The sequence below is a fragment of the Salarias fasciatus genome, chromosome 22 (assembly GCF_902148845.1).
Source record: "Salarias fasciatus chromosome 22, fSalaFa1.1, whole genome shotgun sequence".
Classification (NCBI taxonomy): Eukaryota; Metazoa; Chordata; class Actinopteri; order Blenniiformes; family Blenniidae; genus Salarias; species Salarias fasciatus.
In genome coordinates this window covers 15,380,135-15,403,628 of record NC_043765.1, presented here as the reverse complement: position 1 = coordinate 15,403,628, position 23,494 = coordinate 15,380,135, and the positions used below count along the sequence as shown (strand labels likewise).

The 23,494-nt window shown below is 43.8% G+C and overlaps 3 protein-coding genes across 3 annotated transcripts; all 3 read left to right on the top strand.

The window, feature by feature from the left end:
* Positions 1 to 279: 279 nt before the first annotated feature.
* On the top strand, positions 280 to 5,222 carry tmem196 (transmembrane protein 196). Its single transcript, XM_030120944.1, has 5 exons — positions 280 to 467; positions 2,389 to 2,445; positions 4,502 to 4,637; positions 4,939 to 5,057; positions 5,127 to 5,222. The coding sequence occupies exons 1-5, from the start codon at positions 303 to 305 to the stop codon at positions 5,196 to 5,198; spliced, it is 549 nt and encodes a 182-aa protein (XP_029976804.1). The 5' UTR covers positions 280 to 302; the 3' UTR covers positions 5,199 to 5,222.
* Positions 5,223 to 7,611: 2,389 nt separating this feature from the next.
* Positions 7,612 to 12,019, top strand: polr1f (RNA polymerase I subunit F). Its single transcript, XM_030120696.1, has 4 exons — positions 7,612 to 7,919; positions 8,200 to 8,341; positions 8,774 to 8,982; positions 11,016 to 12,019. The coding sequence occupies exons 1-4, from the start codon at positions 7,621 to 7,623 to the stop codon at positions 11,470 to 11,472; spliced, it is 1,107 nt and encodes a 368-aa protein (XP_029976556.1). The 5' UTR covers positions 7,612 to 7,620; the 3' UTR covers positions 11,473 to 12,019.
* A 10,332-nt stretch (positions 12,020 to 22,351) lies between these two features.
* LOC115409506 (class A basic helix-loop-helix protein 15-like) lies at positions 22,352 to 22,868 on the top strand. The gene has a single exon (XM_030120717.1). It carries the CDS (start codon positions 22,398 to 22,400, stop codon positions 22,866 to 22,868), a length of 471 nt encoding a protein of 156 aa, XP_029976577.1. The 5' UTR covers positions 22,352 to 22,397.
* The last annotated feature ends 626 nt before the right edge of the window (positions 22,869 to 23,494 follow it).

Sequence of the window (23,494 nt, the reverse complement as noted above, 5' to 3'; positions counted from 1 at the left end):
CGTGGACAGCGCCATGCGGCACAGACTCACTTCTGCGCGCGGAGGAAGTTCATCTGAGCGCTCCTCGAGCTCAAGCAGGCATCTTCCTCACTCCTCCAGTTCACACAGTTGGGCATCCTCAACTTTACTCTTTGCTTTTTCTTTTTTTGTTTCCATCCTTTCTTGGATTTACCGGTTCGGACAGGAAGTCTCTCTCTTTCCCTCCAGGAGGACATGAAGCGGTAAAGACGCGCTCGCGCTTCTCCTCTCCCGGCTTCCCGCCGCCTCCTCCGGCATAAAGCTGGAGAGATGCCCGGGGCGGGATGTGCTCCAGCCGCAAGATCCTGTGGAGCCTGCTCCTGCTGTCCGTGGTGGAGGTGGGCCTGGGCGTGGCGAGCATCGTCCTGGGAGCCGTGGGCATCAGCTGGGTCCGGGGCGAGCACAAGCCGCAGCAGGGCGACGCGTCCCCGGTCTGGAGCGGACTCTGTGTACGAACCCCGCTCCTACTGTTTCCACTGTTTACCTCCACGGCGGTGCATGTGTGTCCCCAAGGACGGTGTGGCAGGTTACGGTACAGTCTGATCCTACAAGAAGTTTAATTAACTGCCCTCTATAGCTGTGTTTACCAGTCCTGCATGCTGGCTTTTGATTGGTTTATATTTGCTTTAAAGTGGCCAATGGATACGGACTTTTTAATGTGTTTAATGTTCATGCTCCAGCAAACTATGATTAGGATCCCCAACTAATAATTCAATTTACCTCTAGTGAAAAATCATGGGGCCATTCAGATTTTTTTCCAATAACTTTGAATTTACTCCTACTAGATTGTTTTTCCTCTTCTTCAATGTCTATAAAAGTCTAGTAAAATGTCTAGTAAAGACAAAAAAACAACAACAAAATCTAATAGATCATAGTGATCTATTAGATTTTTTTTTTTTTTGTTAAGGTAACAAGAATGTTGTGAAACTGGACTCATCACTTCCCAAATACATCTTTTGTGTATGTTACTGGCTCAACTGCTTTCAGAGTTTAATGTTGTGTAGTTTAAAATGATGTATTTCTTTTCAAATTTCAAGCTTTGAAATGATTTCTTTTACAAAAGGGAGGGATCCAGAACCCATCGTCCTCTCTGTTGTTGTTCCTCCGATATCAGAGAAACACACACTACGCTGGACTAAAGCTAATGATGACTTTCGTCAGTTCAAGCTTGAATCACTGAATCACTCAGGAGGGTCAAAGCTTTAATGCCCGATCATTCTCCTCTCGTGCAGCATTCCTCTCCTCCTGTTACACCACCGCTCTCTTTCCCTCGACGGTACAGACCGTGAAAAGTTGAGCCACATACCTTGACTCAGCTGCTGGGAGCGGTCAGAGTCTGTCATTCATTTACTTCTGTGGAGACATAAATGAAGGGAGCTGCTGCGTCAGGCCTTCTCCTCTCATGATCACCTCAAGGTTCAGATCAGATTATTGATGCTGATTGGCCTCAGAGGACTGATTACAAATTTAGGCTGCTGGTGAAATAAATGTAATTTATTTTCCAGGACATGAAGTATCTTCTTGGACTGGATTGCTGAGACTTTTCAAGGGGGGAAGATATAAAATGAGTTTCAGCAGATGGTACTGTAGCAGATGGTGATAAAGTTTCTTTTAAACCCAATCATTTCTGATAAAAATAGAGCTTCCAAACAAATGTATGAAAGTACACTTAAAAGCTTGACATCAGAAATGAAAGGACTCGGTGTTTGGACACTGTGACTGATGGGGACAAAAGTTAAAACAGGTAAAAAAAAAAAAAAAAATGTTCATTAACAAAACAGGACGGGAATATTTTCAGTCTCATATCCACTTGTCAATGTTTTCTCAAGGTGCCACTTAAACAGTTGAAAATGTTGGATGAGGGCTGCAAACATGTCAGATAAGATCCAGTCAGTGAACATGTTCCAGAAATGCAGCGAAATACTGAGAAGAAGCAGGAATCATCATGCAGCACCGGGAATCTGATGGTTTTAAGATCAGAAACTGATACTCGAAATGAGAGGAAATCACACACACACACACACACACACACACACACACGCCGCTTGGTGCCCACTGAGCTCACTCTGAGAGCATTTACTCCACCACCATGCCGTTCCAGTTCAGTCTGAATTACTGACATCCAGAACAATATGGCTCCCTCCATGGAGCCTGTGATGACGCGCTATTTTTAGAGGAAGAAAATTGCATCTGAATAACCGAGCGTTCACGTTTCCTGTTGTCAGGACGGGAATGAGCCAGTCAAAAAGAATATTTTGCATTTTTATTGTTTCTGAACCAGTACTTTTCCTAATGAAAAACTAATTATAACACTAATTCTAACTTCTGCGGCTGTTCGTTTGTTCACTCGCACTTTTGTTCTTTTCTCAGTTTCTGGTCTGTGGGATGTGTGGAGTGCTGTGCGCTCGGAAGAGGACGGGACTCATTGTAAGTACATGTTGAATTTTTGAGAGAATAAGTTCTTTCTCAGGGAACAACTAATTGCTTTTTATCCTGTTAGACTGGTTTATGAAAATACAGAAAGTTTCTGCTGCACGAAACAGCAAAAACATGATGCACGATTCTGAAGACACAAAGCCAACGTACAAGTCGGCTTAACGAAATCATATCTCATGTCTTTCAACTGTGCAAAAAATAAAATCTTAATATGCAAATGTAGACTTTTAAGGAGGGACATGTCCTGATCCTGGGGTCCACAACTAAAAACTGAAGGCTCACCAGAGATTAAAGGCTCGAGGGTTTTCGTGCTCTGAGGTTTTCAGAATTACACTTTTAAAGAAAATCCAAGAAAACCATGCTGACAAATGCATTTGTAAATTAGATGAATACATATCTGGAACAAAACTTCTGCCATGACGGGCTTTTGTCTTTTGTGTGGCAAAAGTGACTTTGGAAGATGCTGAAGATGCAACGAGCAAGGTATCTATCTTCTGTTGCTTTATCTGGAGTGGGTTCATCCAACATTGCGCGCGGGGAAGAGTACATCTTGGAAATGCTCCCAGTTCACAACAATCGTGAAGCACATATACAGTACTAGTCTTAAAGCCAGAGCTAAGCGTCAAAAGAATTTGAATCCATCTTCAATATCCAGTTCAGTGTCACATCCACAGGTAAATTCAAGATCTGAGACACATGTTCGTCTCAAATGCATGTTTTTGACATGCAACCCACGTGTGCTCAAACACCTGACAGAAATCCCTGGCAAAAATTGAGTTTCTAGGTGGATTTTTGTTTTAATACCACCGTTTAAGGTTGAATATAGTCAGAGGTGGTAATTATGAGCTTGATAAAAAGTGATTTTGTGTGTGTGTGTGTGTGTGTGCACGTGTGTGTGGTCCTTCGAAATGCAGGTGCAAACAGAGCGATCTGAGAAGTGATGTCTGTGGAAATGAGAGGAGACAGGCAGTCACCTCTCTGCTCTCTCTGTCGCTCCTCCCGTCTTTTTCACAGTCCCTCAGTGTCTCCCAGTCCTCGTGTTTCTCTGTGACTCTCTGTCTCCTGCAGGGAGGGCGCTAATGATGGATCAATGTCAGCGCAATCTGTTGTAACAGAGACATCTCTCAACCTTTCATTCTCTCCGTCTCCCCCCCCTACTTATCCCTGCCTTCCCTGCGCCTCCACCTCTTTCTCCTCACGCCTCTTTCACTCCGTCTGCCGAACCCTTCCCTGTTCGCCCTCATCCTCTCAGTTTGGTGCTCTTCCTCCCTCCATCTTCCTCTCCTCATCTGCCTCCTCCGCCCGTGGGGCGATGATTGCATTAGGTCGGTTTGGCTCCGGACCCCTGCCAGCCGCTTTCCACACTTCACCGGGTAATGAGTGAAACTGGAGATGCCTCTTTCCATGCAGTTAAAGACACTAACGGCATCTGGACTGGCAGGGATGAAAGGGAACCTGCACTCCCAGCATGATAAACACACACACACGCACACACGCACAGGCATTTGCACCCAACGGGAAGCAGCACTGAACTGATTGGAATGCATCACAGTGAAGGAATGAGCGTTTCTCTTCCAGGTTCTGCCGGGATAAAAATGCGATTCTCAAACTGAAATTGAGTTTTCCTCATTACGATTCCACGGAAGCGCCAGATAATGTGACTTTTGATTTAATACAATTAATAAAAACCTCACCGACTGTCCGCCGTCCAAATCACACACATGCATATACAATTACAGGAAGTGACTGATGCCAGCATATTTACTCACTGTGCAATGTTTTCAAAAAAGCTCGCCGGCCTTGAGAGCAATCCAATTTTCTAATTGGAAATTAGATTGATTTTGAGTGATATTCATTCATCCTCACTGCAGCCATTGTTGAAAACAGCAGAATGATGGAGGTGGACGCTTCACAGTAGTTGGTTTATCTCCCATTTCATCACATTACGTCAGTTGGTTTACAGTTATGTTGACAGGGTATCAATTCTGCTATTTGCTTCAACGTAAACTATTCTCCTCTCTCTCTCTTTTCTCTCTCTCTCGTTCAGATGATCCTTTTCTCGGCGTGCTGCATCTGTGGTCTGATCGGTGGGATCCTCAACTTTCAGTTTGTTCGAGCGCTGAATAAACGCCCGGGCTCCACGCAGTCGATCCACCTGGCCGCCATGACTCTGGCCTGTCTGGGTAAATTAAAACAACGTGTGACGCTACACACTTATTTACTGCCACACAGACACAACTGAAAGTGATCGTTAATGTTTAAGGCGTGCGGAATCTGAAAGTTATAATAATGTCAGGATTGTTTGTCTTTCACTCATCTCTCACTACTTTTAAAATATCAAATGCATCTTATTCAATGTCCTTCTAATGAGTGATTTGCATTGTGAATTTTTTTTTAATTCCAGCTCATATCTTCAAGGTTTTTCCGACTCTGCCCTTCATTAAAAGACTCCTCCTTCGGTTTCTCGTTCTCTGTCTTGCACAGGGATCTCATCCTGTACTTTGTCCACGTGGCTGACCTGTCGCCTGGCGAGCTCTGAACAACAGAGGATGTTCCTGGAGCGGGAACACTCTCTGCACCATTCGCACGAGATGACCGAGAAGGTAAGGGCAAGAGGAGGCTTCACCAAGCTTTAAAAAGTCAGAGTGTTAAGTGTGTGTGTCCTGTTTCAGGAGGTCCTGGACAACTCCAGCAATGGCATTCCCCAGATCTCCTACAATGGACACACCACAGCGTCACCATGATGATAAAAAGCCACGTGCACAAACTGAGCACAGCATCTTCTCCACTTGCGTCCTGATCAGAGGAAGAGAAGCAGGTCTTCTGCCTTGGCAGCGTTTCGAATGATTACGAACAGCATAACGAAGGCGTTCGTGCCTCTGAATTATTATGCAAACCCGGGTTTAAAGACCCTCCGTTCAAGTCAAACCAAAGCCGGGACGGCGAGCTGGCAGTTCAGGTGACGAACAAATCTCCGAGACGCCATCTGGTCCTCAAACGAATCAGCAGGAAGGATGTGTTTCACCCGGTCAGATGCTGAAAGTGACGAGCACAAACTGAGCATGCAGCTGATTCACTTGTTTCGAAGAGCTACGGCTATTTCAGTCTCGTTGTCCTTATTATCTCTCTGTCTTGTTATTGGTTTATGGAATGCAGCTCACGAGATCGCCTACAGTAATCTGTATGTATCATCGGATAATAGAATGCTTCGACATGAAAATACAGTGATGCGCAATGTACTGTACTGTATGTCCATGCTTGTATATCAGGTATCTATAAATCAGACATATTTTTATAATGCTTCTTATAAAGTTAATTCAATTAAAGTATGAGTACTCTGAGATGTGGACTCAAGTAATGCTTCACTTTCACAGAGAACAATTCAAACTATGTGGATATTATAAAATATAAAGACCCTGATTGTCGTACAGGACTCGTTTGTTCGTGGTGTAATGACGTGGACTTATTTTATTCAACACACAAAGTATCTCTCTTTTATTTATTTTAATCAATGCAGGATCTCTTAAAATGTTAAACACTGACTGTATGTCAAGGCTATCAATAGCAATAGCAACAAGATTTAGGAGGTCCGTGCAGTCCTGTGCGCACACAGGTCCATACAGTGATTGTAAAGTTTGCTGATGAAGTAAATCTGTCAAACCCACAGGTATAAAATGCTTCCCAAAGCAGAAGGAGAAACAGCAGTAAAGCCGGTATGTTGCACACTCACAGACACAAGTGACCTCTAGTGCAGATATGCAACTGGCTTTCACCACAGCGTGCTGTTCAATACCTCATTATGGCATCTGCCTGCTCCAGGAACCACAACAGGAGAGGTGTGTGTGTGTGTGTTTGTGTGTGTGTGTGTGTGCACTTTAACAGAGGCCCACAGCAGCAAAGGCTGCTGGGAGCTTGTGCTGACTAAGTAACCACGTCACGATTTATCACTGTGACAACAGACAGGAGCGGGCCATGGCGCCCCAGAGAGCACCAGACCCACAATCCCACTGTGTGTGTCAGAGAGAGAGAGAGAGAGAGAGAGAGAGAGAGAGAGAGCAAGGGAGTGCTGAATCATGTGACCTCCTATGGTGCTTCTCTGTTAGAGAGAAGGAACACTGGATCTCTCTCTGTCAGTGTCTGTGTCAGGATTTGTTTTTGTGTGTGTGTGTGTGTGTGTGTGTGTGTGTGTGTGTGTCTGTGTGTCTGTGTGTGTGAGCATGCGTGCGAAGCACTAATTGACACCTTAGGTCACCCTAATGATCTTAATGTGGCTCTGTAGGTAAAAACAGGATACAGAATCAATGAGCGTCTCTCATTGGACAAATCGCTCGTCAGCGCACAGCTCGCACTTCACGGGACAAAGGGCATGTTCACTGCTTTCCCCCCGAATAAATAACTTTTTAGGTTTCCCTTGTTTTTATTAGTGACTCAGTAGTTACAGTGAACACGTGATTAGGCTATGCTCATGATTTATTTGTGGTAAATACTTTATCAAATATTAGAAGTCAGATTTTTACCCAGATGTAACTGAGTGTGAAAACAAGAACAATAGAACAAAAACTAAACAGAGGGGGAGAAATGACTGCAAAGACCAGTTTTCTGTTGTCGTGACCTTTTTTTGTAAATCTTGTCTGACACTGGCAGAGGATATAAATATATCACATATCATATTCCCTTACGAGTTATATTGTTTTTTCTTGATTGAAAATATGTACATTTCGCTCCTATCCAAATACACTGTAAGTATATTGTTACTTAGGTTAACCTCAGGGATGGATTTCTTCAAAACCCATTTAAATCACCTTTTTCCATTCATTTTGAAGGAATAGAATTCTTCCTCAGCCTCGTCTTTTCAAAAATGACATACAGAAATGCTGTGAGCCATCAGGATAAAAAGACAGAAGTGGAAAGATTCTTGCAATCTGGGTGCTCTCAAATAAATAAATAAATAAATAAATAAATGAATAAGTAAATAAATAAATAAATAAATAAATAAATAAATAAATAAATAAATAAATAAATAAATAAAGCATTATTAAAAATCAAACCAAAATGACTTTTTTCAATGAGAGCATTGCACATCCTCGCCAGCAGGGGGCGATACTCACGAGCGTCATAGGTTCTCTTCCCGGAAACGAGCTCGTTCTTCCTGTCCTCCTTAACAGCATGGCAAACTTCGAGCATGAAGACGACCCAAAACACGTGAATATGTCCGGTGAGTCTCCCGCTGTGTCCGCCCCGGCCCCTCCGGCCCAGCTGTCCTCTGTCCCGGACAAGCCCGCGGACGCGGTAACGTGTTCGATCCCGTCGTTCGCCGCCGCCTCGGAGTTGCTGTCCGCGCCGTACTCGTGCCTGGTCATGAACACGCACCGCAGACACCTCGCCCTGCCGCCGATGTACCTCAAGAAGAAGAAGACCGGTATCCGAGAGGAGCTGGAGACGGAGCTGCTGAAGTTCTCTCAGAGGTAACGGACAGATGTTTGCTCTACTACCGGAACAGTTTACAGCCGCTGGAGTGCAGCGGAGGACGGCAGCGCCGCTGCACGCGGCAGACAGGGGTGCTGTCAAAGTTGGTTACCCTCATCAAGTGTGTCCCCTGCTCACTGGTGATTGATGAAACAAGTTTAGTTTCAATTATGAATGCATCTGATAATTAAAATTCAAGGATTTGTACATATTTCATGTGTGCAGTGTTTTTTTCTACTGTCAGGCTCAGTCCACTGACCTTGGTGATTTCTCTTGCAGACTGAACGGTGTGCCATTAGCATATGACAACGTGAGAATAGTGGGCCAAGCAGGAGACATTTACGACGACAGCGGCTACATTCACATGGACATAGAAGCCTCCTTCATCCTGTTTCAGCCCCAAAAGGGACAGAAACTGCTGGTGAGACTTACTTTTTTCAGTGGAATCTCTTCTCCAGAGAAACTTCTAAGACAGGATGTGTGTGTGTGTGTGTGTGTGTGTGTGTGTGTGTGTGTGTGTGTGTGTGTGTGTGTGTGTGTGTGTGTTTTGTCGGAGCGCCGTAATTGGCTGCCTGGTCGTCTTAAAAACCCATGCAATTTCGTTGCACTTGTAACTTCGGTAACTTGTTGCGATGACAATAAAGACAATTCTGATTCTGATTTGCCTGAAAATTTGAAATGAACATGTACAGTAAGTAGGGAAAAATTGCCAAACTGGTCACCTAATTTATCTATTCATAAGACAAAAAGATTGCTTGTTCCTTTGTGTAACAGGTACTTTTTGGATTGTTCTTACTTTATAATGAACCATGTTGTAGGACTATAAACAAAGTCTTGTCATGTGTTTTCTCAGGGCATGGTGAATAAACTGGGTTTAAGCCACGTGGGCTGTCTGGTGCACGGCTGTTTCAACGCCAGCATCCCCAAACCGAACCTGGTCACCGTGGAAACGTGGAGGGACTTTGGGCCCAGGATCGGGGCAGAGCTGGAGTTCGAGGTGATGGCGCTCGACGCGGACACTGCGGGAGTCCTGCTGATCAGAGGACGGCTCAGCAAGACCAGGCAAGTCTGCAGCCGACCGCTGAGGACGAGCGCTACAGCGGGTGGAAATCACACTAACCCAGCTAAAAAAATATATTTCTTTCGGGTTAGTTTCAGATTAAGGCCTAAAGTATCAACACTTATATTGATTTTTTTTTTTTTTTTTTATATTTGATAGTTTTGCTATTGTTTGCTTGTGAGCCTGAAGTGTTGATGCTCAGAGAAGCTTTAGTTCACCTGAGAACAGGCTCCTTCTCTGGAAGAAATTGATGTGCAGCAGTATGAAACTCTGCCATCTAGTGGCCCAATAATTTTTTTTTTTCTTTGAAGACAACTGGTGTCTTTTGAATTGTGGAACCTGTGGCTCTTTATATGCTTTAGGAAGACTGTAGTAAAGAACACGGTGGTGTTTTCAGGGTTGCTAAAATTGAATTAAGTACAACGGTAATCTTGCTTACATTGTCAAAACATGTCCCGTTGATTGTGTTGTCTTGTTTCTTACCAGTACGCAGCTGATAAAAACATCACAGTTTATGCATAATTGCACAGTTCGGCCTCTGACCTTAGTCTGTGTTCGCAGTGTTTTTGTTATTGCTTTCACTGGCAGAAGGGGGAGACAGATCTTCATCGCTGAGCCTGAACCCCTCAGTGTGATTCTTCCTCCACAGCTGGATGGGATTTAATTTCACCTTCTCCAACAGTGACTTCTCTGAATCACACTACATTTTATCAGTCAGAGTTATGCTTTAAAACAACCCTGTCTCAATGGAAAGACGAGGTTATATATGTCCTCTCATCATCTCAGGTCTGAGTGAGTTGACTGTCATACTGGAATTCTCAGTAATAAACCCTGCAAACGTTATACTAAACTTACACACCTTGTATATGTCGGGAAAAAGTAACAGTTTCAAGCATACATTTTCCACAATTTTTCCCCTAACCCACCCCATCCCATCACATCAACACAAAAGCCAGATAGTTCAAGAAAAAGAGGTTCATGCAAATGGAAATTTAGGTGCTTGAAACGCAGACACAAGTTTGTACACTTTAAATGGAACATTTAGAAAACAGTCTAGAAAATTTGATCAGTAATAATATTCTCTGCTGAGATGATAAACCAGTGTTGTTTTTATTTCCGTCTGTCTGTTCGGTTAAGGTCTGTAAATAATCTACGTCTGATAGAGCACCTTCAGGGTGGTGTTAGCTGTTGTGATACAGGTGGGGACTCCTCCTGCATCAGTGGGTCACTGTCGGTCCTCCACATGGGTTGGAGCATCAGGGACCTGGGCCTCAGGGGACTGGACTGGTTCTGAAGATCTGATATTCTGAGATCAATATGAGGAACACCACACTCAGCTGTTCCTGGGATCCATTTAGGACCACATCCATAGTTTTTTTTTAAAAAAGTGGATTTCCTGGTGAAGAAGCATCTGAGCTTTGCACAAGTGTCTTTTTTCCCCACTGTTTGTTTTCCATTAATAATGTCCAAGAATAAAAGATCAGAGCCAGACCTGGGCCTCCAGGACATCGGCGTTTCATCAGGGGACAAGCCTGTGGAGGGGCGAGTCTGGAACTAAACAACAGTCTGGACACTTCTGCTTCATTTCCTCCTCGCTTCCTCTTCCCCCCCCTGCTTCAAGGTCCAAACTGCTCTCTCAGCCAGTCCGTTTGGATGAAGGATGGAAAGGGGCTGAAGTTACATACTTAATAGTGTCCTTCTCTCTCCTGTGTGAAGTGGCTTTTACATTCTCTGGGTCTTTTGTCAACTTTGTCTGCAGTTGACTTTTTATTATTGCAACACACTCAAGCATTGCGTCCAGTCATTTCACACTCATGACATTTTTCCTTTTTTAACCAGTAGCAGTCAGGAGTATGTCCACCTTCACATTCTTTATCCTATCTACTCTCTCTCTCCTGCCCCTTGCTCTCTAAACCACCAACCTTTTTGAATAAAATGGTGGCAGCGATCAAATTGTTCCCCTCTCACCTGCATGTCTTCCCCTCTGCCTTAATTATGTTATTACATCCTAATCGTGTTTCTGTGTGTCTTTCAGAGTCCAAGAGATGCTGGCTCAGGGTGAGAGCGGAGAGTCCAGCGTGCCTGTAGACCAGACAGACGCAGACGACACAAACCCCACAACAGAACCCAGCCAGGAGTCTCCCGACGACACCCCAAAGAAGAAGAAGAAAAAGAAGAAAGACCGGGTAAAGGAGGAGGAGATTGAGGAGGAGATGAGCTGCACAACGCCCGACCTGAACGGAACGACGGACGAGGTGAACGGAGGGGAAGCTGCTGAGAAGAAGAAGAAGAAGAAAAAGAAAAAGGAAAAACACATAAAGGAAGAGGAGGAAGAGACGGAGATCTTGCCCACGGAGGTGCAGGGGAGCGACTCCAGCGGTTACCAGAGCGACAAGCCGAGCAAGAAAAGGAAGCACGAAGCTGGTGGTGAAGAGGCGGAACCCCCTAAATCAAAGAAGAAGAGAAAACATGATGTCGAGCAGTTTGCATGAAAGAAATGAGGGTGGATTGACGCTCTAAATCTGATGAAGTCTGTCAGAAAATTTCATTGACAGCAGAGGTGCTGAGAGGCCTTGTGAAGTAGACCCGACTTCAAAAACGGACTAGGAACAGACTTTTGAGGTCGTTTCTGACTGGACTTGTAACTGCAGCGCACCGCCTGCTGGTGGTGTGAAACTGCTTCATATGATAAAGGCAGGGACACACTCAAACCTTCAGCTTCTGGATTTCATTGGTTCAGGCCAGAAGAGACGACTCCTTCAGATTTAATGTGAAAAAATTAGGACTTTTTCACTTTGCTTTTTGTTGTTGAAGGTTCGTCTTTTTTGGACATAAAATAACAAAAAACAGGTGAATCCGCTGCTCAGGCTGTCATTCAGTTGTGCCTTCAGACAATACCAGCCGATACCGTATTGATGTGACTTGTACTGTGTACAGTTCATTGAGTTCAAGCACAGCAGTGAACGATCAAGGCACTCATGAACTGACAGTGCTGCTCCTTCTTTTCTGGACCTGTTGGTGACTTTGCAACCAAAGGCAATAAAGAATGAATTTGAGTAATCCCGTGGCTCGTGAGCCTTTATTCTTCAATTTTGGCTTTGAAGTCACAGCCTTTTGAGACACCCATATGTTGTTGAGTTGCATCAAAAAACAAACTTGCATCAATATTGTTTTATTCTGAAGGAAACGCGTCTTGACTTTGCTTGTTTTTCTTCCACAAGCTGTTTTCTGCTAACCAGGGGGTGTCAGGTGATAAAACACCGAAAGACAGCCTAAAGATCTGTGTTTTGTTTTTTTTCATCCCCCCTCCCTCCTCCACACACAGAGAACCCCCACCCCCCCTTTGACTGAAGAGTCTAATTAGCTGCTAGGTGCTAAGAGCTGGAGAGCTTATCAGAAGCTGCCTGAAGAAGACGGATAAGGAGCTGCAATTAACTGGACTCATCTCCGTCACACACACCTCATCTTATTTCTGTCAACGACATGAACCGTCACTCCTATCTTTCTTTTTTTTTTTGTAGTGCAGATAGGACTTCACTTCAAAGTGCCATTTTTTTTTAATTAAAGTTCAGGTAAATAATATAAACTGCCATTTGTTGCCAAAAAATTAAGCAGTAAGACGGCGTTGCAACGCTGTCTTCACAAATGTGATTAAAAAGAGAAAATAAGTTATTTTAAAAACTAGATGGGAACTGATTCTGTCTCTCCAGTTTGAAAAAGTACAGAAAAATACTGCAGAGACTTTGTCCTTAATCATCTTTAACCTTTTCAACGTAAGTCAAGCCTTAAAAATTTCAATGAAATGAAAAACTTTGATTCAGAACATCTATTGATAAAGCCATCAGTATTTAAACCGGTCAACCAATGGCATCATGACCTCCTGCCTAACATAGCCGAGTTTATACCTATTAGGTGCCAAAATGAAGAGAAAGTTTGTATATCAAGAGGTGATTCTAAGTGGTCCTAATGTTATGGCTCCATCACCAAGGAAATGGTTTTTTTTTTTTTTTTTTCACACCCTGCCTTGAAAATGTTCAAGAATTTATAGATCTTGAAAAACATCAATTATAATTAAAGCTTTGATGAGAGGCGGCCTGCTTTACAAAAATAAACCCTGGTATTTATTACATTGACCGGCTGAAGCAGAAGACAGATATAAAGGAATATAAACAGAGACAGACTCATTTAATGCATATTTTATCCTTTACTACAGGAACATTGAGTTAGTTTTTACAAATTACTCCGATTGTTTATGGAGAGCTGTAAATCACATCTCGTTATGCAACAGCTCAGCTACACTAAAACACACAAAAAACCCCAAAAACACAATGTCCAAGAGAATTAGAAACAATTATGTGAAAAGTTGAAGGGATTGTTCACTGTAATTCGTCCTCCTTTGACCTTCCTTCTGTCTTATCGCTAACATTTGCCCGTTTCCAGCCCCAGCCTGGGCGCACTTCTCCTGCACCTGTGCCCCCCCTCCCTCCATCAGCGCTCATTTATCTTGTCGTTCCTCCTATCACTCCCCCATGCAGACTGCCTCCTCCTCCTGGATCCTGCTTCCCCCCCCCCCCGTCCCCCTCCTCCTCCTCCTCCTCCTCCTCCCCCCTCGTCCTTCTAGTTGTCTCCCTGATTTATAGGAGGCGGTGTGCAGTTCACACACATTCCACTTCTGACACCCACCCAACTCACCCACCTCCAACCCCCCCCCCCTCCTGCAACTGGACTCTCATATCTGAACATGGTCGTTTATCTTCATGATCCCTGGATGGAGAGAAGAGGGAGGGTTGGAGAGATGAGACAATAGGAGGAGTGTTGTTTTTGTTGAGCAGGCCAGACTATCTTTTCATATACCTCTGTTTTCCCCGATAAGAGAGAGAGAGAGAGAGAGTGTGTGTGTGTGCGTGTGTTTAAGTGTGTGTGTTTCGCCGTCAGGTTGGCGATGGGTCTCTATCTCCTCTGTCAGAGTTTCCAGACCTGGCAGCTCCGACATGAAAGAGTCCGCGGAGTCTTTATGGAGAACAAACGGCGCCCTGATGCAATTCACCAGGTTCCACACACACACACACACACACGCACACGCGCACAGCAACAGCCCACGGTGCACGTCCACCAGCTCTCTCGCCCATGCAGACACGCCACATTCACAGCCCGCAACCCACAAATCCCCATCCTCACACACCCCCTTTGGCCAAGTCTAATTAGTTATGTGGTCAGCGCGCCGCTCCATCCCCGAGCCCCAAATGGCAGCAAGTCATAAAATGTTAAGTGTTCCACCAGTCAGAGCTCTGCAGCTCTGGCCGTATATTCTCCCAGCACGGCTGACTTGTATCAAAGCCCATCTCTCACAGGCCCGCTGACATCCATGAAATCTCTTTATGGTGTTTTCAAAGGAATTTGCTGGAGGTTTTTCTGGCACTTCTGCATTGCACCTTTGTTTTTTTTTGTATTTTTTTTTAATGCTCACTCAGGTAGGCAAGCGGCCCGCGCTCACACGGAGTCAGACAGGATCAGGTATGAAAGGCTTTCCCCAGGGATCGCTGTCTGGACACAAACATATTCAAGCGCATGTGTACACACACTATTAACCCCGGAGTGTAAACGTTACATTTGGTCAGCGAGCTGGATTCCCATAGTTAGTTTGTTTCCCTGGCACCCGACACCCACGGTTCTCCTGCCCCTCAGTAACCCTGGCGACGACGGACGGGTGTTTTCCTGCCACGGCGTTTTGCTCCAGGGAATAAGACCCCGGGCCCCCAGTGTGTGCTCGCTCTCCCAGTTCTCACACACTTATTATCAGGTCATTACTGCATGAATCAGTCTGGAAATCACCAAACGGTTTCATCATCTCAACTCTTCCCCTCTGTGTGTCTCACAATGCACATCAGCAAATACAACTGGTTATTTTTACAATTAATTGCATGGATTTGAACCCGTTTTCAGAATTCATGCTGATAAATCAGAGTACAGAGCAAACATATAGCCATATACTGTATTTTATAATCTCAACATTAAGCATTTTGTCAAATATGCAGCGTTTTATGTCTTCTGCTTATGTCTATTTTGTACATTATTTGCCTTGCCCATTTATTTGAATTAATTTCTGTGTGTGTGTATGTATCCGACTGTATTTATTTGCGTGTGTTGGTTGCTTTGTGTCTCCTGGCGAGCTTGCCCAGTGAGATTAATAAGGGCTCAGTATAATCAAGAGGTAATGGGAGGCTCACAGGCGTCTAGACAGTGTTCAGCCCAAACCATTACTCCTACACCCAAAACACACAGGAAACATAGCTGGGAAAGGACAAAAGGTAACAATTAACGAATATGTACTTTTAATCTTCTCTGAAGCTGTTTTGATAGTAACCTCATCTGCAGGAACAAGGCTAACACCGAAGGAATGCGAGCAACACACACACACGCACACACACACACACACACACGAGCGCAAGAGTTAAACCCAAAGCTGTGATTAATGGTGGAACAACAAGCTAATGTAGAAAAATGTATTTTTATCACTCCCTGTAACTTCTCCATATAAATCGAGGGAAAGGCAGAGAGTGGGGAGAGGAGTTATGAGGGATGAAGACATGAACGCACTCAGCATATCATCAGACCTACAGCCACAACCTCCCAAAACCACAGAAAAATAAATAAGCCAGGAGAGGGGGAACAAAAAAAAAAAAAAAGAGTTCTGGGTCTGGAAAGAATGACGTCATGTTTGGTCATGTAGCTTTACAGGACAATACCCAGGACACAGCTTAATACTTCGTTGTTATATTTTTATGATGATCCTGTCAAACTGCAGCGAGACGCTGGCGGCACCTATGGGCACAGCGGGGAGGAGAGTGGGAGAGATGAAAGGAAGCGAGACGTGGGTGGCCAATACTGCTGACGGTGTGTACATGAGAGTGGATTTCTGGAAAAGTACTCACAAAGTCATTGACACAGAGACGAAACACTCTTCTCTGATCAGTGGGCCATCCACTCGCTCTGGCGAACAACTACAACACACAACTAACACGCTTCATGAAAACAAAGTTCTCACAACGTTACTCGTTTTCCTTTTAAAGATAATTCACCTTTAACTGAATATGAATCCAAAAGCTTTCCATAACGATCATATTTCAATACTTCTGGAAGCCGAGCTCTCATGAACATTAACTTTTTGAAACCTTCTTTTTTTTCTTTCATTTTGAACCCATCCCAAAATCTTCACACATTTTATGAAGACGGTGTAGTTTACCAGAAAGAGGGGAAAGCTGGAAATCACTGAGCTTATTCTTAGAATCTTACAACGTATCACAAGTCAGGAAGGAAGGTTTACATTTATTTTTCCACGTCTTCTTATTAAGTTCTACCCTTTTGCAATAATTACAAAGTTTTTTTTTAAAATTGACATTCTCATAGTTTATTAACAAAAACAGTGTCATTTTTAAAAATTATTTTCAAAGTGAAAATATCAATCTGTTGCTGAGAGCTGAATACAAATTGAGTGTTCTACTCCAAAGAAGAGAGCCAAAATAGAACAGTGTTAAGAAATGTTTGAAGCAGAAATGTGATGCACTGTCATAGATTTACACACTGAACTTGTAACATGTGTCAATCAAAGCTGTGTATTCTGTGACAGTAATAATTTCATTTGTAATCTATACAATAAATTCAAAGAGGATCAGTGACAAATAAATTCTGTAAATGGTTAAATTCCAACGTTTCGGAAGTCTGGAGAAACACTGAAGTGTTTCTTCTTACATTTGCTGATCCTTGAGTGACATGTTAAAGACAAACAGCTTGTCACGTGGTTGATTTTTTTTTTCTTTACTAAAACTTCATTAAGTTTATGTGCTCTTTTGCATCAAAAGCTCTAATTTCGTTAAGGTGGGTGATTTTCATCCACCTGAGGCTGTTTTCAATCAGCAGGAGACGCAGTAAACTAATGTCACAGTGTGGGCGTTTTGTTACCCATCAGTGTTTTTAAATGGCAAACACATTTCACATACTGTCACTGCTTCAGCGTCAAAGTACTTTATACTTTTTATCTGTCTTATTCACACACTTTCACACACACACCTGTGGCAATAGCAGCTCTGCTGACTGGCGACCACTGGGTTCAGCGTTTTGCTCAAGAGCAGATCGCCGCTGACCATTAGTGAAGGCGGGACTGGTCACCACCCAGTCACACACAGTCACAATTTTGGGAAATTTTAGAGTCACCAGTTGAAACTAAACACACTTTTGGACCGAGGCAAAGGAATGAGCAGGGAGAACAGAAGGACCGCAGACTTGACTCAGGACTGAACCCACTTTGAACTGAGATCGTCTGCAGCTCTCTGCAAACCCTCTTTCCTCCTTCGACATTTGAATTTTCCGAAGTCACGGTAAGCTTATCCAAGCTGAGGCTGTGCAGAAGGCAGGGCGCTCGGCCAGTCCATACATGAACACCCATTCACACCAAGAGGCAGTCAGTCACACAAAGATACACACAGACATGCAAAAGTCTTGCTTTGAGTTGAAGGTGTTAACCGCTGCTCCACCATGCTCAAATCAGTTGCTGCGGTTTATCTAAATGATGCTGGTGATTTATGACCTCAGTCTTCGTCATCTTCCTCCGCGGCATCAGTGCAAGTCAAACTCAGACGTCGGAGCTGAAAAAACAAATGTAACACAGCACCCTGAAAATACACAGGAAAGACACAGTGACCCTCTTTCACAAAATAAACACAGACTTTATTCAAACAGAGAAGGGAAGAGGAGGGGCTTTCAGAGAAAGGTGCTGTCATGAGTGAGGGTGGGCAGAGGAGCCACGTGGTGGGCTTCTTTTTTTTTTTTTTTTTTTTTTTTTCATTGAGGTGGGATTAACAGAAGGAGGAGCTGAAAGCACGCAGCGGTTTGGCAGACTGGAGGTGTAGGTCCAGTGGAAGTGGGGATGGAGGGGCGGGGCGGGGCGGGGTGGGGTTGGGGGTTAAGAAGATATATGATGTGGCTTTGGAGTATTTCCAAGACGAGGGTCCTATCTTTTTCACATGGCCACCCAGCTGTGTAAACATCCCACAACTGGCCGCCGGCTGAAGCGTCCGGCCAATCGGAGGGCGAGGTGTCACAGAGAAGTGGGACAGGCGAGCCAATGACTCAGCAGCGTCAGGGTGTGGAGAGAGGAGGAAGGAGCAGGAGAGAGTCGGAGTGACACAATGAAGAAGAGGAGGACAGGTCAGGAGTTAAACACATCTTCCTCACTCCCTTTCTATCTATCTGACTCCCCTCCCTCTCCAGTTTTCAGATTCTGATGTGCTTTCGTGGCATCGGGGAGAAACCTGGAAAGAGAGAGGGGGAGAGGAAGAAAGAAAGAAAGAAAGAAAGGAAGGAGAGACGGAATGCAGGTCAATCCGCTGTGGAGCAATGAAAATGAGGTGTGGTGAGAGGCGGTTAAGAGGAGGAAAACCTGGGGAGGAGGCAGCATCAAGCAGGGAGAACGAAAGAAAGAAACCAAAGGGGAGAGAAGTGTCTAGTTTCAGATTTACAGGAGTAGTGGGCGAGATTTGGCCGCGGACCTGTTGCTCACTGAGGACAGAGCCAGAGGAGGAGCACAGAGACAGATTTACATGGTGAGAACAGCCCCAGCAGCCCAGCGGACACACGCTGTTCTGCCTTTAAACACAAATATATGACAGAAACCCTGTGTAAAAATTGTGAAAGCACATTTAAAAATACCTCTTTTTCTGCCTCGCTCACATGAGACTTGTCAAAGGATCTCTTCCAAGCCACAGAAAACAAGATGTTTTCTTTAAAAGCTGGCTACCACTTCTGAGGCACTCTTACGAAATGCATTTAGTGCTTTCTTGTACAGTCACTCAGCATACATTCTTTGCTTTATCATTGTTTGTAGATCACCATACTTTCACAAGCATAGAACAAATTAAAAAAAAAAAAGTTTCTAATCTAATGCTAAAGGTTCACCTCCTGTGACCGGACGCTCGCTTTGTGACGAGGTTTGGGTTTCACACTGTGTTTGTAGCTCTCAAACCTCCACTGTTTACCTCCACAAACATTGAGTCACACCACAAACTATCATTAATTTCACTTTGTGTAACAAATAATAACAGAGCAGATCAGGAAATGGGCCATTATGAGTGTCTGTGTGAAGGTCTGTCTTGACTCAGACTAAATTGGGACAAACCCCTAAAGGTGTATGTGTCCCTGTGTGTGTGTGTGTGTGTGTGTGTGTGTGTGTGTGTGTGTGTGTGTGTGTGTGTGTGTGTGTGTGTGTGTGTGTGCGTGTGTGTGTGTGCGTGTGTGTGTGGCTCTTTTGGGGTTTTACTCCTTATTTAAGACCAATATTTACTAAGCAGCCCCGGGGTGAGATTACCTCATATTCCCCCGCCCCAGCTGTGCTTTCTCAGCGTTTCCACGGCGACCGGAGGAATGTCTCATCATGTTTATCCGCCTGCCAGGAAAACATAAGAGCGAGAGGAAGAGGAGGCAGCCGAGGGAGATGGAGATGATACGCCGAGTGTGGAGGGTGTATACAAGTCAGAAAACAATGCACTCACATGATTTCACATGACTCGTCAATAAACGGGTCTTTCAGGATTCTCAGTCTTCACGGTCACAACAGCAAGAATCGTTTTAGGATGCTTCACCTCTCGTCTGCTTGATAGCTATTTCTAGAGGTGGGTGCACCCAAATGACAAAAAAGCATTTTTTTGGGCCATTCTCGTTAGGATGTCATTTTAATCCCACTCAAGTAAACTTGATGCCATGTAATCTATTTTACTAATTTGGTCTACAATTTTATATACATTTACCTTTATTTTTTTGATGAATATGGATTGTGTAATTTTTAGAAATACGAAACGAGAAATGTCCCTTAAAGATATTTATAAAAGTAAACTAAATTGAATGTCTAGCATTGAAAATGCAATTTAATGTGGTTGAGGGTAAATCTTAGTAAAAACACTGATAAGTTTACAATAAGGACACTTTATATTCTTATGTTTTAGTTTTGCTCCTGCACTGCTCAAATTGAGTGCAGTTGTTCTTGAGGACGAGTGTTCAGGACTGTTTCCACCTCTGTTTCTTGATACTCTTTTAATTAACAAGGAGTTGGATCAACAAACTGCTGGAACTGTGTTACTCCTGGCTCATTCTCTCAGACACATTTCTTTTTTTTTTTCCTGTAAATTTCATTGTGTAAACAATAAAAGAGCCAAAATGCTGCCCATCTGCTTAGTGGAGGCACGAAAAACCCAGCTATAGTACACACATTTTTCACTCAATTCACAGATACACTGTAAATTCTAACAAGTTAAGTTTACTCAAACGAATTTAGGAAACCGATTACCTTGGGAAATTTAAGTAAAAGAACTTAACTGTCTCAAGTAGAGTGAAATTATCATATCTGAGTGAGCTTCTTCTTTTAAAGTTGTGAGCTCTGAAAGCATCTGATTAATGTTAACTTCCAACCAAGTTTTTTGAACTAAAATTCCTTGAGTGAAATTAACATATTCCGCCAAACAAGTTGTCACACGGTCTGGGAATCAAACCCCTGACCTTCTGGTTGTATGGCAAGAGCACTAACTGCACTTTATATACCTTAGTTCAGCTAATTAAAAATAATAACTCCCAAAAATAGCTTTATGAAAACCATTATTTGTTTGTTTTTTTTTTGTGTGTGTGTGTCCGTATTTGCAAACAGCAACAACAGTCATCAGAGGTCGACTTTGGCTGAAACGTTCCAGATTAAAGCATGGTGGCTTTACAAGAACCTCCCCAACACCATGTCTTCATCGGGAGTCCGTACTTTCAAATTACAAATAAAAGCCGAAATCAACGCCAGCCTGTCGTATTGGGGCTGTCTGCGCCGCTTCAACAGCTTGCATGTTAATGCTTCGTTCTTCTTCGTTGGTAAACGCGCGCCAAGCGGAAATGGTCACAAACTGTGCCACACACTCAGAAGAGTCAAGTAAATATCACTGAGTGGAACAAGTAAGCATGGAAAAAGTACAGAAAACTTGGAGAAACAAAGTAAACTTAAAAAAAAACTAGCATGAATTAAGTTGAATATACTATTTACACCTAAGTCATGTCATCGTTTGCATTTACAGTGTACCTGTTTCACTTCAAAATAAAAGATTACACCTGCTTCAAAAGAAGGAGGAAGAAAATGGATAAGGTAATGACTTCAAGGAATGTGTTTTTACTGTTGAGGAATCAGAGGTTAACTGGCTTTTAAATCACAATGAAAATCTCATTGAAATGTCAATTTTCTACATTAAAAATACTAATCAAGAAAAGACAAACAACAAAGATGTGTTGTTCTGGCTTTAATCAGTAAAAGCTATTTCACACAGAAGTTGTAAAAGACATAAAATATTTTTTTTAAGTCTCTGGGACAATTTTCCACTGTGTGAGATTGTTATAAAACCATCTGCATATCGAAACTTCCAGTGCAGCACTGTCAGACTGGTTTCTAAATGTGTGTATTAAATGTGATCATGCTAATAAACAAGTGACCAATTAGGTCACTTCTGATGTCTTGTATCCCTTCTTGTGTCTTTCAACAGCTTCTAGATTTATAGTGTCAGGACATAATGAAATGTGTAATACTTTGCATGCCATAGAGAGTCAATACAATAAAATGTTTAAGGATGTAATTTCATTATTCAAGAGTGACACTGACAGATTACCTGTTATTTTTAAATTATGGCACAAAAATCTGCCATATTTTCTGATTATAAAAGCTGGCTTATCTCTCTCATCAGCGGAGCGAAGCTGCCTGCTTTACCAGTGGTTCTGTCCCTGCGTTGTGGACACTGACCTGCCATGGGAACGGACAGTTATTTGCTTTAATTTGCAACAGAAAAGCTTGTGGTGTGTAGTGACTGTTAGGGAATGTCCTATTTGGTCTTCTCCTGGCTGGTTTAAGTGATAAAAGTGTCATTATTTAGCCTCTGAGGCAGAGCGGAGAGTGCAAACACGACTGTGTGACCCTCTGTCAAGAGCCTGTGTTCTTCAGAAGCTCATTAAGGGCCTCCGTGAGGACAGCGCATCAATTGACAGGGCCCTTCAGCTTCCTCTCGCCCTTTTTAAGCCACTTGCGAGCCACTCATCAGCGGACTAACATCAGAAATGGAGCCAATTTAGAGCTGCGGCAGATTTGAAAGATGCCACACTGCAAGGTGGTTTGGGGGATTTATTGAAACAGCAGGAAAGGCTCATGGATGTGAGCCAAAGAGGATCTGACCCTGCTGTGCACTGACCGGATTTGGAGAAAGTTGGACTTATGCTGCTCTGCTTTGGTTTCAGTGTCAGATGAACTGCCTGGGCCAGTCTGACAACTTTGGAGCAGACTTTTCTTGCATGACTCAATACTAGGAATACAAAACGGGCATCATCTCAGCAAAACTGCATCCTGGGACTGAATATGGAGATGCAAGGCCACTATGTGGACCCCTCCTTAATTAACTTTGTCACCGACATGGACCTGATGGGGTTCCGTGGTAAGTACGCCTTGCCACCCAAACAGCAGGTGGATGATACCCCGTCCAGTCCTCACGACCGCCAGGTGCGTCTGAACGACCCGTCCTGGGGTCGCGGCTTGGAGGACGGCGCGCGCACCGCGCACCTCCGCGCAGAGCGCCTGGTGGCGCAGCCCCCGCGGTGCTACCACCGCCACGCCAGTAAGTCCAAGCGGAGGCGGATCATCACCGTGGTCCAGCGGCAGGCCGCCAACGTGCGGGAAAGGAAGCGCATGTTCAGCCTGAACGAGGCGTTCGACGAGCTGAGGAGGAAAGTTCCCACGTTCGCCTACGAGAAGAGGCTGTCGCGCATCGAGACCCTGCGCCTCGCCATCGTCTACATCTCCTTCATGACGGACCTGCTGGAAAACACCTGAGACGCAGCGGCATGTCCGGACAAACCGGATTCCAAGGAGCCCGTACAGCTGGTCTGCACTTTGCACAAATATGGACGGACTGCTTTAAGATCGCTTTCATTATTTATCTAGACTGTAATGTTTTTTGTACGCAAAAAAAAAAAATTAACAGAGCAAAAACTTTCAAGAAATGTGCGCTTTCCACTGTTTTTAAAGTATGTTTTTTTAAAGCCCTACAAATAACAAAATTAAATCGATACATAGTCGAACATTGTTGAGATGAGAACATCCAGATATTTCATATTTAAGTGTCACTTGCGTCTTTCCCAGTCAGCTGACATCGCCTCCAACTCACCGCGACACGGTGCACGAAGCAGAACGATGGACTGAACTTCCATGTGGGTTGCTTGAAATAAACTAAGAGAATACCAAATTGTTTATGTATTTTATGACGCTATTTAAAAGTATTTGCAGCACTAGGGTGGTGCATCCGAGTAAAAAAACTAAATCTGAAGGATTCAGTGGAATCTCATCACTGAAAACTTTTTTGTTAATAATTATACTGAGGATGCAATGAAGACAGGAAGCTGTGTGTGTTTTTTCAGCACCTTGGACAGCAGCCGCGCGCCTCACCTGGCCGAATGCCG